We start from the raw sequence: 23,993 nt of genomic DNA on the forward strand, positions 1-23,993 counted from the left end.
CCAGCTAGGGCATGTACCCCTCAAACCAGCTAGGGCAGGTACCCCTCAAACCAGCTAGGGCATGTACCCCTCAAACCAGCTAGGGCAGGTACCCCTCAAACCAGCTAGGGCATGTACCCCTCAAACCAGCTAGGGCATGTACCCCTCAAACCAGCTAGGGCATGTACCACTCAAACCAGCTAGGGCATGTACCCCTCAACCCAGCTAGGGCATGTACCCCTCAAACCAGCTAGGGCATGTACCCCTCAAACCAGCTAGGGCATGTACCACTCAAACCAGCTAGGGCATGTACCCCTCAAACCAGCTAGGGCATGTACCCCTCAACCCAGCTAGGGCATGTACCACTCAAACCAGCTAGGGCATGTACCCCTCAAACCAGCTAGGGCATGTACCCCTCAAACCAGCTAGGGCATGTACCCCTCAAACCAGCTCGGGCATGTACCCCTCAAACCAGCTCGGGCATGTACCCCTCAAACCAGCTAGGGCATGTACCCCTCAAACCAGCTAGGGCATGTACCCCTCAAACCAGCTAGGGCATGTACCCCTCAAACCAGCTAGGGCATGTACCCCTCAAACCAGCTAGGGCATGTACCCCTCAAACCAGCTAGGGCATGTACCCCTCAAACCAGCTAGGGCATGTACCCCTCAAACCAGCTAGGGCATGTACCCCTCAAACCAGCTAGGGCATGTACCCCTCAAACCAGCTAGGGCATGTACCCCTCAAACCAGCTAGGGCATGTAGTCATAATTCAAACCATTTAAATCACAAAACCTCCTTTAAAAAACCATTCAACAGGAGGTCAAATTTGGTCTATGTCTCAAGTTTGGTGTCAATTGGCCCAGGAGTTTGGGCTTGATTGGTGTTTCACAGACACACACACACACACACACACACACACACACACACACACACACACACACACACACACACACACAATGACTTTTATTTATAAGATTATGAAGTTTTCTCCATAATCGAGCAAATTTACACAATGTGGAGTAAATTTTCAGAAATGTTGATCACATCTATTTCGAATACCATATCCATGTACGCTCTGTGAATATCATTGTATGTAAGACATCCAACATTGATGGAATCCTTTAAGCAACGTTGAATTTGTAATGAATAAGTGAATAACAGAACGAACGAGTAAATTATTTAATGAATGAATGATAAATTATAGTGAATGAATAAGGCTAACCGAATATGAGAAGCACAGAACTCACATCCTCATGGAGCTTTTTCAGGAAAGCTATCTCCTCATGGAGAGCCTCAATGCGCCGCTCGAGGTCCACACGTGCAAGGGTCGCATCGTCAACATCCTGTGGACAAAACCCAAAATTTCATCGCTCATTCATTCCGTAACTACATCATTTCTTTTCATATTAGTCAGAAAGTAGACAAAGCAAGCTTTTTGTAAACCTCGTAAAGTACTCTGTAAGCCCAAGATATCCTCAATAATGGATTTAATTAACACGAAGGCCCTCATGACCTGAAATATGCATCATGGCATTAAATGACATGAGCGCCTGCTTACTGCTTCGCATCCTGCCCGGAGAGCCAACTCGAGTCTATCTGAAGAGCACACACTCGAGTCTATTTTAAAGACCGAGGATTAAAGGTCACAAGCAAGGGATCGTTTTATGCCATGATGAATTTATCGGGTTGGAATGGTCTTATTATCGTTTACTGTTAATACCTTCCCACAAAACCAGCTCCTGGTTGGTGTGGCACTGTGGCAGTAATGCAGAGGTAATGTCCCCATGTGGCACACGGACATTACTGCTCACAGATCATGCAGTTTCGGCTGTTATGGGATGCAAACCGTGCCGTACTGCCTCAACAACATCGGAGGTGTAACAGTGTGTGTGTGTGTGTGTGTGTGTGTGTGTGTGTGTGTGTGTGTGTGTATATATATATATATATATACACACTACATGACTAAAAGTATGCGGACACCCCTTCTAATGAGTTGATTCGGCTGTTTCAGCCACACCCATTGCTGACAGGTATATATAATCAAGCACACAGCCATGCAATCTCCATCGACAAACATTGGCAGTAGAACAGGCCCGACTGAAGAGCTCAGTGACTTTCAACGTGGCACCGTCAAAGGATGCCACCTTTCCAACAAGTCAGTTCGTCAAATTTCTGCCCTGCTAGAGCTGCCCAGGTCAACTGTAAGTGCTGTTATTGTGAAGTTGAAACGTCTATGAGAAACAACAGCTCAGCCACGAAGTGGTAGGCCACACAAGCTCACAGAAAGGGACCGCCGAGTGCTTAAGCGCGTAGCGCGTAAAAATCGTCTGTCCTCGGTTGCAACACTCACTACCGAGTTCCAAACTGCATCTGGAAGCAACGTCAGCACAACTACTGTTTGTCGGGAGCTTCATGTTATGGGTTTCCATGGCCGAGCAGCCACACACAAGCCTAAGAACACCATGCGCAATGCCAAACGTCAACTGTAGTGCCTGGAGTGGTGTAAAGCTCGCCGCCATTGGACTCTGGAGCAGTGGAAACGCATTCTCTGGAGTGATGAATCATGCTTCACCATCTGGCAGTCCGAAGGACGAATCTGGGTTTGGCAGATGCCAGGAGAACGCTACCTGCCCGAATGCATAGTGCCAATAGTAAAGTTTGGTGGAGGAGGAATAATGGTCTTGGGCTATTTTTCATGGTTCGGGCTAGGCCACTAAGTTCCAGTGAAGGGAAATCTTAACGCCACAGCATACAATGACATTCTAGACGATTGTGTGCTTCTAAGTTCGGGGAAGGCCCTTTCCTGTTTTGCCATGAGAATTTCACCAAGGACTTGACTGGCCTGAACAGAGCCCTGACCTCAACCCCATCGAACACCTTTGGGAAGAATTGGAACGCCGACAGCGAGCCAGGCCTAATCGCCCAACATCAGTGCCCGACCTCGCTAATGCCCTTGTGGCTGAATGGAAGCAAATCCCTGCAGCAAAAAAGTGGAAAGCCTTCCCAGAAGAGTGGAGGCTGTTATAGCAGCAAAGGGGACCACCAACTCCATATTAATGCCCATTAATTTGGAATGAGATGTGTGATGTTTGGGTGTCCACATACTTTTGGTCATGTAGTGTATAAATAGTATATATATATATATATATATATATATATATATATATATATATATATATATATATATATATATAGATATATATAGCCCCATAAGTTATAATATACAGTGTCCCATAATTCTGGAACCATAGAGCAAAATAAGTGATTTTCATTTCAAAACGAGCCGTTTTCATAATTTTGTTTCATTTCAAAACAAGCCATTTTCATCATTTTGTTTTATTTCAAAACAAGCAGTTTTCATCATTTTGTTTTATTTCAAAACAAGCCGTTTTCATCATTTTGTTTGATTTCAAAACGGGCCGTTTTAATCATTTTGTTTTGTTTCCAAACAAGCCGTTTTAATTATTTTGTTTTGTTTCCAAACAAGCCGTTTTAATTATTTTGTTGCTTTTCAAAACAAGCCGTCTCCATCGTTTTGTTTCATTTCAAAACAAGCCGTCTCCATCGTTTTGTTTCATTTCAAAACGAGCCGTTTTCATCATATTGTTTTGTTTCAAAACAAGCCGTTTTAATTATTTTGTTTTATTTCAAAACAAGCCATTTTCATCATTTTGTTTTATTTCAAAACAAGCAGTTTTCATCATTTTGTTTTATTTCAAAACAAGCCGTTTTCATCATTTTGTTTGATTTCAAAACGGGCCGTTTTAATCATTTTGTTTTGGTTCCAAACAAGCCGTTTTAATTATTTTGTTTTGTTTCCAAACAAGCCGTTTTAATTATTTTGTTTCTTTTCAAAACAAGCCGTTTTCATCATTTTGTTTCTTTTCAAAACAAGCCGTCTCCATCGTTTTGTTTCATTTCAAAACGAGCCGTTTTCATCATATTGTTTTGTTTCAAAACGAGCCGTTTTCATGATTTTGTTTTATTTCAAAACAAGCCGTTTTCATCATTTTGTTTCATTTCAAAACGAGCCGTTTTCATCATTTTGTTTCATTTCAAAACAAGCCGTCTCCATCGTTTTGTTTCATTTCAAAACGAGCCGTTTTCATCATATTGTTTTGTTTCAAAACAAGCCGTTTTAATTATTTTGTTTTATTTCAAAACAAGCCATTTTCATCATTTTGTTTTATTTCAAAACAAGCAGTTTTCTTCATTTTGTTTTATTTCAAAACAAGCAGTTTTCATCATTTTGTTTGATTTCAAAACGGGCCGTTTTCATCATTTTGTTTTGTTTCCAAACAAGCCGTTTTCATGATTTTGTTTTGTTTCCAAACAAGCCGTTTTAATCATTTTGTTTTATTTCAAAACAAGCAGTTTTCATCATTTTGTTTTATTTCAAAACAGCCGTTTTCATCATTTTGTTTGATTTCAAAACGGGCCGTTTTAATCATTTTGTTTTGGTTCCAAACAAGCCGTTTTAATTATTTTGTTTTGTTTCCAAACAAGCCGTTTTAATTATTTTGTTTCTTTTCAAAACAAGCCGTTTTCATCATTTTGTTTCTTTTCAAAACAAGCCGTCTCCATCGTTTTGTTTCATTTCAAAACAAGCCGTTTTCATCATTTTGTTTTGTTTCAAAACGAGCCGTTTTCATGATTTTGTTTTATTTCAAAACAAGCCGTTTTCATCATTTTGTTTCATTTCAAAACGAGCCGTTTTCATCATTTTGTTTCTTTTCAAAACAAGCCGTCTCCATCGTTTTGTTTCATTTCAAAACGAGCCGTTTTCATCATATTGTTTTGTTTCAAAACAAGCCGTTTTAATTATTTTGTTTTATTTCAAAACAAGCCATTTTCATCATTTTGTTTTATTTCAAAACAAGCAGTTTTCTTCATTTTGTTTTATTTCAAAACAAGCCGTTTTCATCATTTTGTTTGATTTCAAAACGGGCCGTTTTAATCATTTTGTTTTGTTTCCAAACAAGCCGTTTTCATGATTTTGTTTTGTTTCCAAACAAGCCGTTTTAATTATTTTGTTTTATTTCAAAACAAGCAGTTTTCATCATTTTGTTTTATTTCAAAACAGCCGTTTTCATCATTTTGTTTGATTTCAAAACGGGCCGTTTTAATCATTTTGTTTTGTTTCCAAACAAGCCGTTTTCATGATTTTGTTTTGTTTCCAAACAAGCCGTTTTAATTATTTTGTTTTATTTCAAAACAAGCCATTTTCATCATTTTGTTTTATTTCAAAACAAGCAGTTTTCATCATTTTGTTTCATTTCAAAACAAGCCGTTTTAATTTTTTTGTTTTGTTTCAAAACAAGCAGTTTTCATCATTTTGTTTTATTTCAAAACAAGCAGTTTTCATCATTTTGTTTTATTTCAAAACAGCCGTTTTCATCATTTTGTTTGATTTCAAAACGGGCCGTTTTAATCATTTTGTTTTGTTTCCAAACAAGCCGTTTTCATGATTTTGTTTTGTTTCCAAACAAGCCGTTTTAATTATTTTGTTTTATTTCAAAACAAGCCATTTTCATCATTTTGTTTTATTTCAAAACAAGCAGTTTTCATCATTTTGTTTCATTTCAAAACAAGCCGTTTTAATTTTTTTGTTTTGTTTCAAAACAAGCAGTTTTCATCATTTTGTTTAATTTCAAAACGGGCCGTTTTAATCATTTTGTTTTGTTTCAAAACGAGTCGTCTCCATCAGTTTGTTTCACTTCGAAACAAGCAGTTTTCATCCTTTTTTTCATTTCAAAACAAGCCGTTTTCATCATTTTGCCCTATGGTTCCAGACTTATGGGACACCCTGTATCTATATGAAAGTGAGTTTACAGTCCATAGGCGTAGTTGAAGTCGACCTCTGGCTTTTCCTCTACCAACTGCAGAATTTTCTTCCACAGTCTTGGCATTCCCTCTGCCCTCCCACTGCTGTCCATCTGATTCCATTGTAAATATAGATGACACCTACCTATTTCTGTCTTTATGTGGCCTGTGTAAAATGGCTAGAAGAGAGGCCTGACATAAAGCCTGCGATCCTACCACTTCGGGACACCACGCGAAGGACAAGACCAGAACATGACCCACCACTGAACCTACGCTTGATGTGAAGCAGGAATGGTATAATATTAAATGGAGTGATGCCATATCTCCTGACATATGGGACAAAGTCTTCCTGATGTAGACACATTATCATAAAACGAATAAATGGTTGTACATCAGTCATCCTACATGTTTCCTCACTGTCCCAATACTTTTGATAATATAGTAGAGTAATGGGATAGGCTCAATAAGGCACATTCAATTGTCACTAAGTTGATATGGTACAATTCGTTACCATACCAACAGTAACACTACACCTACAGCTGTTTGTGTCTCTCTCTCTCTCTCTGGAAACTAAACCGTTTGGAATCCCACGCTCACATGTTGTGGTTCAGCGTAGTGAAGTGCAACTCAGCACTGTCAAAAATAGTTAACTCTACAATATACAATTAATGCTATTATAATTACTATGTTAGCTTTTTTTTCATTAAGAACCCCTTCGTGTGAGAAGAAATGTAGTTGGCAGGGTGGGAGAGGGGTTATGAAGTTGAGGAGGGAGGGGTGGGACGCACAAAGAGTTGGACGCACGCACACGCACCCAAAAAAATTGAGTGACCCCAAAAAACGAATAATAACATAAAGTGTGAGGATGGCGTAAGAGAGACAGAGTAAGGAGAGAGTAAGAGAGAGTAAGAGTAATGTTACGGCTTCGGCACTTATTATTATTATTGCTGTTATTATTATTATTGTGGGTTCTAAGTATTATGGGTGTTGTTGTTTAAGGGAATGGTTATTGTGGTTAAAAGGGTTAAAAGCGCTCATGGTAAAACTGAGACAGGAAATCGGATCGTGACCCGGAAGATTTGTTTGTGAAATAAATGTTAGCTCTTTCACGAGCCTCGATTCAGTATACAAAAAAAAAGAAAAAAAAAAAAGAGAAAAAAGCGAGGAAGAGGAAGACGTAAGGACAGGGAAGGACGTGCCTTGAAGCTCTGTATGGAGCGTGGTTGAGCGAACGTCGCGAGTGGACTTTGAGTCCTTGAAAGGAAGTTCCTGCAATAGGTGATATCGCCGGAGTGCTGTGGAGCCTGCGTAGTCGGGTATCTGCATTGAGGGTCCGGAGTATCCTTGCCTCGAAGCCCCGGCCTGAGTGAAAGCCGTCTGCCATTTCGCCACGCACGCTGCCTTCAGTGAAGGAGGTTTTTGTCGCGTCGGCCGGGCATTATTCCCCGGTGGGTTGCCGGGGACAGCTGTGCCAGAAAGTGGCGTTTGTAGGATTATAAGGAGACTCGCTGATTGAACCGCAAACGTGTACGTCGGAGCGCATCTTTGGGAGGTTTTCCATTCCACCGCTATTTTGCTGGGTGTTGGACCACGTGACCTCTGGGTTGCTTCGATCGTCCACGCCTCAATTGATTTTGATCGGACATTGATCCAACGATCGCTGGAGCGAATCGACTTCGCCTTGGAGGGGTACAGAGACATTGGGGGAGTGCCGTGAGTTTGGGATAAAGGACTAGATAAGGTGGTACCATCTTAAGATAGTGATTGTAGGGTGAATTGCTATTATTATTTGTGTCGTGATTCCGGTGTGATTTATAATATATTATTGTTTGTTCATAACCCTTGGTGTGGTTTCATTATTGATTTGATTGTTTCATTTGATGGTTTCATTGAGGGTTTCATTATTGATTGATTTCAACCAAGGATAACATATCTTTCTGCCGGGGACCCTCTCGGGGTTGGGAGGTTTACCGAGACCAGGGGATAGGGGAGGACCCCGTAACAGTAAGGAGAGAGTAAGTAAGGAGACTTCCCCTTCTCTCCCCATCTTGTCTTCCGCTCCCTCTTTTTGTATATTTTGTTTGTCTGGTTGATTTGTTTGTGAAATAAATGTTAGCTCTTTCACGAGCCTCGATTCAGTATACAAAAAAAAAAAAAAATAGAGACTAAGAGTAAGGAGAGTGTAAGAGAGACTAAGATTAAGGGGAGAGTAAGAGAGACTAAAAGAATAAGGAGAGAGTAAGAGAGACTAAGCGAATAAGGAGAGAGTAAGAGAGACGAAGAGTAAGGAGAGAGTAAGAGAGACTAAGAGAATAAGGAGAGAGTAGGGAGAGACTAAGAGAATAAGTAAAGGGTAAGGAGAGAGTAAGAGAGAATAAGAGAGACGAAGTGAATAAGGAGAGAGTAAGAGGGACTAAGCGAATAAGGAGAGAGAAAGAGACTAAGAGCAAGGAGATAGTAAGGAGAGACGAAGAGAATAAGTAAAGAGTAAGGAGAGAGTAAGAGAGAAAAAGCGAGACTAAGTGACGAAGGAGAGGGTAAGAGAGACGAAGCAAATAAGGAGAGAGGAGGAGACTAAGAGTAAGGAGAGAGTAAGAGAGACGAAGCAAATAAGGAGAGAGGAGGAGACTAAGAGTAAGGAGAGAGTAAGGAGAGACTGAGAGAATAAGTAAAGAGTGAGGAGAGAGTAAGAGAGAATAAGAGTGACTAAGCGAATAAGGAGCGAGTAAGAGTGCCTAAGAGTAAGGAGAGAGTAAGAGAGACTAAGTGAATAAGGAGAGAGTAAGAGAGACTAAGAGTAAGAGAGACTAAGAGTAAGAGAGACTAAGAGTAAGAGAGATGAAGGGTAAGAGAGACTAAGAGTAAGAGAGACTAAGAGTAAGAGAGACTAACAGTAAGAGAGACTAAGTGTAAGAGAGACAAAGAGTAAGAGAGACTAACAGTAAGAGAGACTAAGAGTAAGAGAGACTAAGAGTAAGAGAGACTACGAGTAAGAGAGACTAAGAGTAAGAGAGTCGAAGAGTAAGAGAGTCGAAGAGTAAGAGAGACTAAGAGTAAGAGAGACTAAGAGTAAGAGAGTCGAAGAGTAAGAGAGTCGAAGAGTAAGAGAGACTAAGAGTAAGAGAGTCGAAGAGTAAGAGAGACTAAGAGTAAGAGAGACTACGAGTAAGAGAGACTAAGAGTAAGAGAGACTAAGAGTAAGAGAGTCGAAGAGTAAGAGAGACTAAGGGTAAGAGAGACTAAGGGTAAGAGAGACTAAGAGTAAGAGAGACTAAGAGTAAGAGAGACTAAGAGTAAGAGAGACTAAGAGTAAGAGAGTCGAAGAGTAAGAGAGACTAAGAGTAAGAGAGACTAAGGGTAAGAGAGACTAAGAGTAAGAGAGACTAAGAGTAAGAGAGTCTAAGAGTAAGAGAGACTAAGGGTAAGAGAGACTAAGGGTAAGAGAGACTAAGAGTAAGAGAGACTAAGAGTAAGAGAGACTAAGAGTAAGAGAGTCGAAGAGTAAGAGAGACTAAGGGTAAGAGAGACTAAGGGTAAGAGAGACTAAGAGTAAGAGAGACTAAGAGTAAGAGAGACTAAGAGTAAGAGAGTCGAAGAGTAAGAGAGACTAAGAGTAAGAGAGACTAAGGGTAAGAGAGACTAAGAGTAAGAGAGACTAAGAGTAAGAGAGACTAAGGGTAAGAGAGACTAAGAGTAAGAGAGACTAAGAGTAAGAGAGTCGAAGAGTAAGAGAGTCGAAGAGTAAGAGAGACTAAGGGTAAGAGAGACTAAGGGTAAGAGAGACTAAGAGTAAGAGAGACTAAGAGTAAGAGAGACTAAGAGTAAGAGAGACTAAGAGTAAGAGAGACTAAGAGTAAGAGAGACTAAGAGTAAGAGAGTCGAAGAGTAAGAGAGACTAAGGGTAAGAGAGACTAAGGGTAAGAGAGACTAAGAGTAAGAGAGACTAAGAGTAAGAGAGACTAAGAGTAAGAGAGTCGAAGAGTAAGAGAGACTAAGGGTAAGAGAGACTAAGGGTAAGAGAGACTAAGAGTAAGAGAGACTAAGAGTAAGAGAGACTAAGAGTAAGAGAGACTAAGAGTAAGAGAGTCGAAGAGTAAGAGAGACTAAGAGTAAGAGAGACTACGAGTAAGAGAGACTACGAGTAAGAGAGACTTAGAGTAAGAGAGTCGAAGAGTAAGAGAGACTAAGGGTAAGAGAGACTACGAGTAAGAGAGACTAAGGGTAAGAGAGTCGAAGAGTAAGAGAGTCGAAGAGTAAGAGAGACTAAGAGTAAGAGAGTCGAAGAGTAAGAGAGACTAAGAGTAAGAGAGACTACGAGTAAGAGAGACTAAGAGTAAGAGAGACTAAGAGTAAGAGAGTCGAAGAGTAAGAGAGACTAAGGGTAAGAGAGACTAAGGGTAAGAGAGACTAAGAGTAAGAGAGACTAAGAGTAAGAGAGACTAAGAGTAAGAGAGTCGAAGAGTAAGAGAGACTAAGAGTAAGAGAGACTAAGGGTAAGAGAGACTAAGAGTAAGAGAGACTAAGAGTAAGAGAGACTAAGGGTAAGAGAGACTAAGAGTAAGAGAGACTAAGAGTAAGAGAGTCGAAGAGTAAGAGAGTCGAAGAGTAAGAGAGACTAAGGGTAAGAGAGACTAAGGGTAAGAGAGACTAAGAGTAAGAGAGACTAAGAGTAAGAGAGACTAAGAGTAAGAGAGACTAAGGGTAAGAGAGACTAAGAGTAAGAGAGACTAAGAGTAAGAGAGACTAAGAGTAAGAGAGTCGAAGAGTAAGAGAGACTAAGGGTAAGAGAGACTAAGGGTAAGAGAGACTAAGAGTAAGAGAGACTAAGAGTAAGAGAGTCGAAGAGTAAGAGAGACTACGAGTAAGAGAGACTACGAGTAAGAGAGACTTAGAGTAAGAGAGTCGAAGAGTAAGAGAGACTAAGGGTAAGAGAGACTACGAGTAAGAGAGACTAAGGGTAAGAGAGTCGAAGAGTAAGAGAGACTAAGAGTAAGAGAGACTAAGAGTAAGAGAGTCGAAGAGTAAGAGAGACTAAGAGTAAGAGAGTCGAAGAGTAAGAGAGACTAAGAGTAAGAGAGACTAAGAGTAAGAGAGACTAAGAGTAAGAGAGTCGAAGAGTAAGAGAGACGAAGAGTAAGAGAGACTAAGAGTAAGAGAGTCGAAGAGTAAGAGAGACTAAGAGTAAGAGAGACTAAGAGTAAGAGAGACTAAGAGTAAGAGAGTCGAAGAGTAAGAGAGACTAAGAGTAAGAGAGACTAAGAGTAAGAGAGACTAAGAGTAAGAGAGACTAAGAGTAAGAGAGACTAAGAGTAAGAGAGTCGAAGAGTAAGAGAGACTAAGAGTAAGAGAGTCGAAGAGTAAGAGAGACTAAGAGTAAGAGAGACTAAGAGTAAGAGAGACTAAGAGTAAGAGAGACTAAGAGTAAGAGAGACTAAGAGTAAGAGAGTCGAAGAGTAAGAGAGACTAAGAGTAAGAGAGACTAAGAGTAAGAGAGACTAAGAGTAAGAGAGACTAAGGCTGCGTTTACACGTCCCCGAGTGCAGGGTAATCATTCCCCGGCGTAAAGGGAGGTACCTAGGGTACTCCTCGGCTCACGGGGAGAAAGATGTCCACAGGGGGTAAACCGCACATTAATCCACCGGACGTGCGCGCAAGTATGAGCTTTGCAGCAAATACTACTTCCGGGTTTTCAGCTCTTTCCGGTTTCAGAAGGCGAAACATGGCGCTGCCGGATCGACCGTAACCTGGTGACGTCATACACGTGTTTTGCTGCACTTGATTTGAGCGATACGTGCGTCTTACATTCTCGATTTCTCAAAGTTTTCAAAGTAAAATGCCGAAAGCTAAAACAAAAAGCAGAGCCCAGTCTGAAGATACTATAGATGAAGAAAAGGGTCGTCCGTCGGAGAAGGCCGAAGTGGAAATGTTACTGGAAATGTGGTCATCGTCGGAGATACGAGGCAAACCCGATGGGTCTGTGCGCAACTTGGTCGTTCATACGACCATCGGAAAGCCTTTGGCGGAAGCCCGATTTCAGAGATCTGCACCGACTATTCAGAACAGAATGAGGAAAATGCACAGGATAGCGGAAAGAATATCGACGCATATAGCATAGATATATAGCATATCGACATAGCATATCGACGCATATAGCATAGATATATAGCATATCGACGCATATAGCATAGATATATAGCATATCGACATAGCATATCGACGCATATAGCATAGATATATAGCATATCGACGCATATAGCATAGATATATAGCATATCGACATAGCATATCGACGCATATAGCATAGATATATAGCATATCGATGCATATAGCATAGATATATAGCATATCGACGCATATAGCATAGATATATAGCATATCGACGCATATAGCATAGATATATAGCATATCGACGCATATAGCATAGATATATAGCATATCGACGCATATAGCATAGATATATAGCATATCGATGCATATAGCATAGATATATAGCATATCGACGCATATAGCATAGATATATAGCATATCGACGCATATAGCATAGATACATAGCATATCGACGCATATAGCATAGATATATAGCATATCGACGCATATAGCATAGATATATAGCATATCGATGCATATAGCATAGATATATAGCATATCGATGCATATAGCATAGATATATAGCATATCGACGCATATAGCATAGATATATAGCATATCGACGCATATAGCATAGATATATAGCATATCGATGCATATAGCATAGATAGATAGCATATCGACGCATATAGCATAGATAGATAGATAGCATATCGACGCATATAGCATAGATAGATAGCATATCGACGCATATAACATAGATAGATAGCATATCAACGCATATAGCATAGATATATAGCATATCGACGCATATAGCATAGATATATAGCATATCGACGCATATAGCATAGATATATAGCATATCGACGCATATAGCATAGATAGATAGCATATCGATGCATATAGCATAGATATATAGCATATCGACGCATATAGCATAGATAGATAGATAGCATATCGACGCATATAGCATAGATAGATAGATAGCATATCGACGCATATAGCATAGATAGATAGATAGCATATCGACGCATATAGCATAGATAGATAGATAGCATATCGACGCATATAGCATCGATAGATAGCATATCGACGCATATAGCATCGATAGATATATAGCATATCGACGCATATAGCATAGATATATAGCATATCGACGCATATAGCATAGATATATAGCATATCGACACATATAGCATAGATAGATAGATAGCATATCGACGCATATAGCATAGATAGATATATAGCATATCGACGCATATAGCATAGATAGATAGATAGCATATCGACGCATATAGCATAGATAGATAGCATATCGACGCATATAGCATAGATAGATATATAGCATATCGACGCATATAGCATAGATATATAGCATATCGACGCATATAGCATAGATATATAGCATATCGACGCATATAGCATAGATATATAGCATATCGACGCATATAGCATAGATAGATAGATAGCATATCGACGCATATAGCATAGATAGATAGCATATCGACGCATATAGCATAGATAGATATATAGCAGATCGACACATATAGCATAGATATATAGCATATCGACGCATATAGCATAGATATATAGCATATTGACGCATATAGCATAGATATATAGCATATCGACGCATATAGCATAGATAGATATATAGCATATCGACGCATATAGCATAGATAGATAGATAGCATATCGACGCATATAGCATAGATATATAGCATATCGACGCATATAGCATAGATAGATATATAGCATATCGACGCATATAGCATAGATAGATAGATAGCATATCGACGCATATAGCATAGATAGATAGATAGCATATCGACGCATATAGCATAGATAGATAGATAGCATATCGACGCATATAGCATAGATAGATATATAGCATATTGACGCATATAGCATAGATAGATAGATAGATAGCATATCGACGCATATAGCATAGATAGATAGATAGCATATCGACGCATATAGCATGGATAGATAGCACATCGATGCATACAGCATAGATAGATAGCATATCGACGCATATCGCATAGATCGATAGCATATTGACGCATATAGCATAGATACATAGCATATCAAAGCATATAGCATAGATATATCGCATATCGACGCATATAGCATAGATAGATAGCATATCGACGCATATAGCATAGATAGATATCACATCGATGCATATAGCATAGATAGATAGCATATCGACGCATATAGCATAGATAGATAGCACATCGACGCATATAGCATAGATAGATAGCACATCGATGCATATAGCATAGATAGATATCACATCGACGCATATAGCATAGATAGATAGCATATCGACGCATATAGCATAGATAGATAGCATATCGACGCATATAGCATAGATAGATAGCATATCGACGCATATAGCATAGATAGATAGCATATCGACGCATATAGCATAGATATATAGCATATCGACGCATATAGCATAGATAGATATCACATCGATGCATATAGCATAGATATATAGCATATCGATGCATATAGCATTGATAGATAGCACATCGACGCATATAGCATAGATAGATATCACATCGATGCAGAAAGCATAGATAGATATCACATCGATGCATATAGCATAGATAGATAGCATATCGATGCATATGGCATAGATAGATAACATATCGACGCATATAGCATAGATAGATAGCACATCGACGCATATAGCATAGATAGATGGCATATCTATGCATATAGCATAGATAGATAGCATATCGACGCATATAGCATAGATAGATAGCACATCGACGCATATAGCATAGATAGATGGCATATCTATGCATATAGCATAGATAGATAGCATATCGACGCATATAGCATAGATAGATATCACATCGATGCATATAGCATAGATATATAGCATATCGACGCATATAGCATAGATAGATATCACATCGATGCATATAGCATAGATATATAGCATATCGATGCATATAGCATTGATAGATAGCACATCGACGCATATAGTATAGATAGATATCACATCGATGCAGAAAGCATAGATAGATATCACATCGATGCATATAGCATAGATAGATAGCATATCGATGCATATGGCATAGATAGATAGCATATCGACGCATATAGCATAGATAGATAGCACATCGACGCATATAGCATAGATAGATGGCATATCTATGCATATAGCATAGATAGATAGCATATCGACGCATATAGCATAGATAGATATCACATCGATGCATATAGCATAGATATATAGCATATCGACGCATATAGCATAGATAGATAGCACATCGACGCATATAGCATAGATATATAGCATATCGACGCATATAGCATAGATAGATAGCACATCGACGCATATAGCATAGATAGATAGCATATCGATGCATATAGCATAGATAGATAGCATATCGATGCATATAGCATAGATAGATAGCATATCGACGCATATAGCATAGATAGATAGCATATCGACGCATATAGCATAGATAGATAGCATATCGACGCATATAGCATAGATAGATAGCATATCGACGCATATAGCATAGATATATAGCATATCGACGCATATAGCATAGATAGATATCACATCGATGCATATAGCATAGATATATAGCATATCGATGCATATAGCATTGATAGATAGCACATCGACGCATATAGCATAGATAGATATCACATCGATGCATATAGCATAGATATATAGCATATCGACGCATATAGCATAGATAGATAGCATATCGACGCATATAGCATAGATATATAGCACATCGACGCATATAGCATAGATATATAGCACATCGACGCATATAGCATAGATAGATAGCATATCGACGCATATAGCATAGATATATAGCACATCGACGCATATAGCATAGATATATAGCATATCGACGCATATAGCATAGATATATATAGCACATCGACGCATATAGCATAGATAGATAGCATATCGATGCATATAGCATAGATAGATAGCATATCGCGTCTCAAGATTGTACGCAGTCTCTGTATGCATCGTCGCCTAAATTATGTTGCCAAAAATTGTCTCTGAAGATACTGCAAACGAACATGGGCAATGAAGAAGGCTACGGGAGCAAGATTGAGATAACCGAGCATCATATCGCGATCAAGATGCATGTCTTTGTTGTTGAATAAAAATGCCGTGAAACAGCGCGGTGGAGAAGAAAAACTCTCGAGTCGTATACAGTAATACTGCAACCGCGGGAAATAGTGCGGTCAAAACATAACCTATGACACGGACGGCGTGGACTACTTCCGCTCGCGCGTTTGCGCCTGCGCGAAGAGAATCGAGGGTATACTATAGAAGGTCAGCAAACTTTCGTGAGCTATTCCCCGGCTCTCGGGGTACGTAAAGACGCGATGACAAAGGAGAACAGTCTTGATCGCATGCGCGATAAGCAGTGTCCCCGAGAGGCTGGGACAGTGGGACAATGTGTAACCGCGGGGGTAAGAGATGGACGGGAGGAAGGGTATGACAACTGAAGATGAGATGGGATAAATCTGTGCATGAGAAAGAGCAATTTACTTTGGAAGAATTCCCAGGATGAGTTGATGTCGGAGGCAGTAGAGATGGGAGACCATTCCAGATGATTGATGGCTGCTTGCAGACCGTGCCAGTCAGCCTCAGTGAAAAGCCAGACTCGTCGGCGCTGAGGAGGCTCTCTGAGAATGGTCAGAGAGATGTCCACTTTGACAAGCACATGATCAGATGAGCCGATTGGAGCAGAAGAAGAGCAGCAGACATTTTCAGGGAAGTTAGTCATAACCAAGTCTAGAAGAGAAGATGCTCCGTTGACTGAGATCCGGGTCGGGAAATTGACAGATTGTGTCAGTCCCAGTGAGTCGCAGAAGTCCTTTGCTGAGGTGCCATGGCTGGTGAGAGAGGAACCCACACCCAGCCAGCTGGCATGATGACAGTTGAAGTCGCCACATATGAGGAAGAGAGAGTTGGGATGAGTTGATAGAAGTTGGTCCATGTTGTCAGACAGCGAGATATAAATGGAGTCATCACTGTTTGGTGGAGGGTACAACACATGAACAAAAGGTGGGAGTGAAGGGCAAGCCATAGCCAGAGGTATTCCTGGGGGTGAGGTGGAGAGAGGGCAGTGCAAGGAGAGTGAGGAAGAGAGTTTTTGATAAAGATAGACACCCCACCACCAGGACGAGGCTCAGGTCTATCATACCGGAGGAGGGAGTAACCAGGGAGAGATATTGAGGAATCAGAGACATCTTGAAGGAGGAAAGTTTCTGTTAAGCAGATCAAGTCTGGATTGTGAGAAGCAGAAGAAAGGCTTTAAAATTATAATGCATCTTATAAAACAGGAAAAAAACCTCATTACTTCGCATCACTTGATGTATCCTTAATAAGGAAATTATGATTGTGACATTAAGGTGGGAGTGATAGGAAGATGTGCAGATTAGAATCCTTCTTAAGAGTCATTCCTGAGAATCATTCCACAGGTGAGAATCCCTTTTCCTAAGACTCATTTCTAACGTAAGAATTATTTTCCTGAGAATCATTCCTACGATGACAATCCTTCCTAAGAATCATTCCTAAGATTACAATCCTTCCTAAGATGACAATCTTTCCTAAGATGACAATCTTTCCGAAGAATCATTCCTAAGATTACAATCTTTCCTAAGATGACAATATTTCCTAAGATTATAATCTTTCCTAAGATGACAATATTTCCTAAGATGACAATCTTTCCAAAGAATCATTCCTAAGATGACAATCCTTCCTAAGATGACAATCTTTCCAAAGAATCATTCCTAAGATGACAATCCTTCCTAAGATGACAATCTTTCCAAAGAATCATTCCTAAGATTACAATCTTTCCTAAGATGACAATCTTTCCTAAGAATCATTCCTAAGATGACTATCCTTCCTAAGATGACAATCTTTCCAAAGATGACAATCTTTCCAAAGAATCATTCCTAAGATGACAATCCTTCCTAAGATGACAATCTTTCCAAAGAATCATTCCTAAGATTACAATCTTTCCTAAGATGACAATCTTTCCTAAGATGACAATCTTTCCTAAGAATCATTCCTAAGATGACAATCCTTCCGAAGAATCATTCCTAAGATGACAATCTTTCCAAAGAATCATTCCTAAGATTACAATCTTTCCGAAGATGACAATATTTCCAAAGATGACAATCTTTCCTAAGAATCATTCCTAAGATTACAACCTTTCCGAAGATGAAAATCTTTCCTAAGAATCATTCCTAAGATGACAATCCTTCCTAAGATGACAATCTTCCCTAAGATGACAACCTTTCCGAAGAATCATTCCTAAGATTACAATCCTTCCGAAGATGACAATCTTTCCTCAGATGACAAACTTTCCGATGAATCATTCCTAAGATTACAATCCTTCCTAAGATGACAATCTTTCCTTAGATGACAATCTTTCCGAAGAATCATTCCTAAGATTACAATCTTTCCTCAGATGACAATCTTTCCTAAGATGACAATCTTTCCTAAGAATCATTCCGAAGATGACAATCCTTCCTAAGAATCATTCCTAAGATGACAATCTTTCCTAAGATGACAATCTTTCCGAAGAATCATTCCTAAGATTACAATCTTTCCTAAGATGACAATATTTCCTAAGATGACAATCTTTCCAAAGAATCATTCCTAAGATGACAATCCTTCCTAAGATGACAATCTTTCCAAAGAATCATTCCTAAGATTACAATCTTTCCTAAGATGACAATCTTTCCTAAGAATCATTCCTAAGATGACTATCCTTCCTAAGATGACAATCTTTCCAAAGATGACAATCTTTCCAAAGAATCATTCCTAAGATGACAATCCTTCCTAAGATGACAATCTTTCCAAAGAATCATTCCTAAGATTACAATCTTTCCTAAGATGACAATCTTTCCTAAGATGACAATCTTTCCTAAGAATCATTCCTAAGATGACAATCCTTCCGAAGAATCATTCCTAAGATGACAATCTTTCCAAAGAATCATTCCTAAGATTACAATCTTTCCGAAGATGACAATATTTCCAAAGATGACAATCCTTCCGAAGAATCATTCCTAAGATGACAATCTTTCCTAAGAATCATTCCTAAGATTACAACCTTTCCGAAGATGAAAATCTTTCCTAAGAATCATTCCTAAGATGACAATCCTTCCTAAGATGACAATCTTCCCTAAGATGACAACCTTTCCGAAGAATCATTCCTAAGATTACAATCCTTCCGAAGATGACAATCTTTCCTCAGATGACAAACTTTCCGATGAATCATTCCTAAGATTACAATCCTTCCTAAGATGACAATCTTTCCTTAGATGACAATCTTTCCGAAGAATCATTCCTAAGATTACAATCTTTCCTCAGATGACAATCTTTCCTAAGATGACAATCTTTCCTAAGAATCATTCCGAAGATGACAATCCTTCCTAAGAATCATTCCTAAGATGACAATCCTTCCTAAGATGACAATCTTTCCAAAGATGACAATCTTTCCTGAGAATCATTCCTAAGATGACAATCCTTCCTAAGATGACAATCCTTCCTAAGAATCATTCCTAAGATTACAATCCTTCCGAAGATGACAATCTTTCCAAAGATGACAATCTTTCCGAAGAATAATTCCTAAGATTAGAATCTTTCCTAAGATGACAATCTTTCCTAAGATGACAATCTTTCCTAAGAATCATTCCTAAGATGACAATCCTTCCTAAGAATCATTCCTAAGATGACAATCCTTCCTAAGATGACAATCTTTCCAAAGAGGACAATCTTTCCTAAGAATCATTCCTAAGATGACAATCCTTCCTAAGAATCATTCCTAAGATTACAATCCTTCCTAAGATGACAATCTTTCCAAAGATGACAATCTTTCCTAAGAATCATTCCTAAGATTACAATCCTTCCTAAGATGACAATCTTTCCTAAGAATCATTCCTAAGATGACAATCTTTCCTAAGAATCATTCCTAAGATGACAATCTTTCTTAAGATGACAATCTTTCCGAAGAATCATTCCTAAGATTACAATCCTTCCTAAGATGACAATCTTTCCTAAGATGACAATCTTTCCGATGAATCATTCCTAAGATTACAATCCTTCCTAAGATGACAATCTTTCCTAAGATGACAATCTTTCCTAAGAATCATTCCTAAGATTACAATCTTTCCTAAGATGACAATCTTTCCTAAGATGACAATCTTTCCTAAGAATCATTCCTAAGATGACAATCTTTCCTAAGAATCTTTCCTAAGATGACAATCCTTCCTAAGATGACAATGTTTCCAAAGATGACAATCTTTCCTAAGAATCATTCCTAAGATTACAATCCTTCCTAAGATGACATACTTTCCTAAGATGACAATCTTTCCTAAGAATCATTCCTAAGATGACAATCCTTCCTAAGATGACAATCTTTCCTAAGATGACAATCTTTCCGAAGAATCATTCCTAAGATTACAATCCTGCCTAAGATGACAATCTTTTCTAAGATGACAATCTTTCCGATGAATCATTCCTGAGATTACAATCCTTCCTAAGATGACAATCTTTCCTAAGATGACAATCTTTCCGAAGAATCATTCCTAAGATTACAATCCTTCCTAAGACGACAATCTTTCCTAAGATGACAATCTTTCCGAAGAATCATTCCTAAGATGACAATCTTTCCTAAGATGACAATCTTTCCTAAGAATCATTCCTAAGATGACAATCCTTCCTAAGATGACAATCCTTCCGAAGATGACAATCTTTCCTAAGAATCATTCCTAAGATGACAATCTTTCCAAAGATGACAATCTTTCCTAAGAATCATTCCTAAGATGACAATCCTTCCTAAGAATCATTCCTAAGATGACTATCCTTCCTAAGATGACAATCTTTCCAAAGATGACAATCTTTCCAAAGAATCATTCCTAAGATGACAATCCTTCCTAAGATGACAATCTTTCCAAAGAATCATTCCTAAGATTACAATCTTTCCTAAGATGACAATCTTTCCTAAGATGACAATCTTTCCTAAGAATCATTCCTAAGATGACAATCCTTCCGAAGAATCATTCCTAAGATGACAATCTTTCCAAAGAATCATTCCTAAGATTACAATCTTTCCGAAGATGACAATATTTCCAAAGATGACAATCTTTCCTAAGAATCATTCCTAAGATTACAACCTTTCCGAAGATGAAAATCTTTCCTAAGAATCATTCCTAAGATGACAATCCTTCCTAAGATGACAATCTTTCCTAAGATGACAATCTTTCCGAAGAATCATTCCTAAGATTACAATCCTTCCGAAGATGACAATCTTTCCTCAGATGACAAACTTTCCGATGAATCATTCCTAAGATTACAATCCTTCCTAAGATGACAATCTTTCCTTAGATGACAATCTTTCCGAAGAATCATTCCTAAGATTACAATCTTTCCTCAGATGACAATCTTTCCTAAGATGACAATCTTTCCTAAGAATCATTCCGAAGATGACAATCCTTCCTAAGAATCATTCCTAAGATGACAATCCTTCCTAAGATGACAATCTTTCCAAAGATGACAATCTTTCCTGAGAATCATTCCTAAGATGACAATCCTTCCTAAGATGACAATCCTTCCTAAGAATCATTCCTAAGATTACAATCCTTCCGAAGATGACAATCTTTCCAAAGATGACAATCTTTCCGAAGAATAATTCCTAAGATTAGAATCTTTCCTAAGATGACAATCTTTCCTAAGATGACAATCTTTCCTAAGAATCATTCCTAAGATGACAATCCTTCCTAAGAATCATTCCTAAGATGACAATCCTTCCTAAGATGACAATCTTTCCAAAGAGGACAATCTTTCCTAAGAATCATTCCTAAGATGACAATCCTTCCTAAGAATCATTCCTAAGATTACAATCCTTCCTAAGATGACAATCTTTCCAAAGATGACAATCTTTCCTAAGAATCATTCCTAAGATTACAATCCTTCCTAAGATGACAATCTTTCCTAAGAATCATTCCTAAGATGACAATCTTTCCTAAGATGACAATCTTTCCTAAGAATCATTCCTAAGATGACAATCTTTCTTAAGATGACAATCTTTCCGAATAATCATTCCTAAGATTACAATCCTTCCTAAGATGACAATCTTTCCTAAGATGACAATCTTTCCGATGAATCATTCCTAAGATTACAATCCTTCCTAAGATGACAATCTTTCCTAAGATGACAATCTTTCCTAAGAATCATTCCTAAGATTACAATCTTTCCTAAGATGACAATCTTTCCTAAGAATCATTCCTAAGATGACAATCTTTCCTAAGAATCTTTCCTAAGATGACAATCCTTCCTAAGATGACAATGTTTCCAAAGATGACAATCTTTCCTAAGAATCATTCCTAAGATTACAATCCTTCCTAAGATGACATACTTTCCTAAGATGACAATCTTTCCTAAGAATCATTCCTAAGATGACAATCCTTCCTAAGATGACAATCCTTCCTAAGATGACAATCTTTCCGAAGAATCATTCCTAAGATGACAATCTTTCCTAAGATGACAATCTTTCCTAAGAATCATTCCTAAGATGACAATCCTTCCTAAGATGACAATCCTTCCGAAGATGACAATCTTTCCTAAGAATCATTCCTAAGATGACAATCTTTCCAAAGATGACAATCTTTCCTAAGAATCATTTTTAAGATGACAATTTTTCCGAAGATGACAATCTTTCCGAAGAATCATTCCTAAGATTACAATCTTTCCTAAGATGACAATCTTTCCTAAGATGACAATCTTTCGTAAGAATCATTTTTAAGATGACAATTTTTCCGAAGATGACAATCTTTCCGAAGAATCATTCCGAAGATGACAATCCTTCCTAAGAATCATTCCTAAGATGACAATCCTTCCTAAGATGACAATCTTTCCAAAGATGACAATCTTTCCTGAGAATCATTCCTAAGATGACAATCCTTCCTAAGATGACAATCCTTCCTAAGAATCATTCCTAAGATTACAATCCTTCCGAAGATGACAATCTTTCCAAAGATGACAATCTTTCCGAAGAATCATTCCTAAGATTACAATCCTTCCGAAGATGACAATCCTTCCTAAGATGACAATCCTTCCTAAGAATCATTCCTAAGATTACAATCCTTCCGAAGATGACAATCTTTCCTAAGATGACAATCTTTCCTAAGAATCATTCCTAAGATGACAATCCTTCCTAAGAATCATTCCTAAGATGACAATCCTTCCTAAGATGACAATCCTTCCAAAGAGGACAATCTTTCCTAAGAATCATTCCTAAGATGACAATCCTTCCTAAGAATCATTCCTAAGATTACAATCCTTCCTAAGATGACAATCTTTCCAAAGAGGACAATCTTTCCTAAGAATCATTCCTAAGATGACAATCCTTCCTAAGAATCATTCCTAAGATTACAATCCTTCCTAAGATGACAATCTTTCCAAAGATGACAATCTTTCCTAAGAATCATTCCTAAGATTACAATCCTTCCTAAGATGACAATCTTTCCTAAGAATCATTCCTAAGATGACAATCTTTCCTAAGATGACAATCTTTCCTAAGAATCATTCCTAAGATGACAATCTTTCTTAAGATGACAATCTTTCCGAATAATCATTCCTAAGATTACAATCCTTCCTAAGATGACAATCTTTCCTAAGATGACAATCTTTCCGATGAATCATTCCTAAGATTACAATCCTTCCTAAGATGACAATCTTTCCTAAGATGACAATCTTTCCTAAGAATCATTCCTAAGATTACAATCTTTCCTAAGATGACAATCTTTCCTAAGAATCATTCCTAAGATGACAATCTTTCCTAAGAATCTTTCCTAAGATGACAATCCTTCCTAAGATGACAATGTTTCCAAAGATGACAATCTTTCCTAAGAATCATTCCTAAGATTACAATCCTTCCTAAGATGACATACTTTCCTAAGATGACAATCTTTCCTAAGAATCATTCCTAAGATGACAATCCTTCCTAAGATGACAATCCTTCCTAAGATGACAATCTTTCCGAAGAATCATTCCTAAGATGACAATCTTTCCTAAGATGACAATCTTTCCTAA

General features: G+C 38.3%; 1 protein-coding gene across 1 annotated transcript in view; it reads right to left on the reverse strand.

Moving 5' to 3' along the window:
* LOC137428009 (desmin) overlaps positions 1–23,993 on the reverse strand; it is an 81,173-nt gene that overhangs the window by 18,562 nt on the left and 38,618 nt on the right. The window contains exon 4 of the mRNA XM_068117902.2: positions 1,228–1,323. Within this exon, the coding sequence (XP_067974003.2) occupies positions 1,228–1,323 (96 nt within the window). The remainder of the gene's footprint in view (positions 1–1,227; positions 1,324–23,993) is intronic.

This window comes from Myxine glutinosa, chromosome 5, assembly GCF_964187855.1.
Source record: "Myxine glutinosa chromosome 5, kmMyxGlut1.1, whole genome shotgun sequence".
Taxonomy (NCBI): Eukaryota; Metazoa; Chordata; class Myxini; order Myxiniformes; family Myxinidae; genus Myxine; species Myxine glutinosa.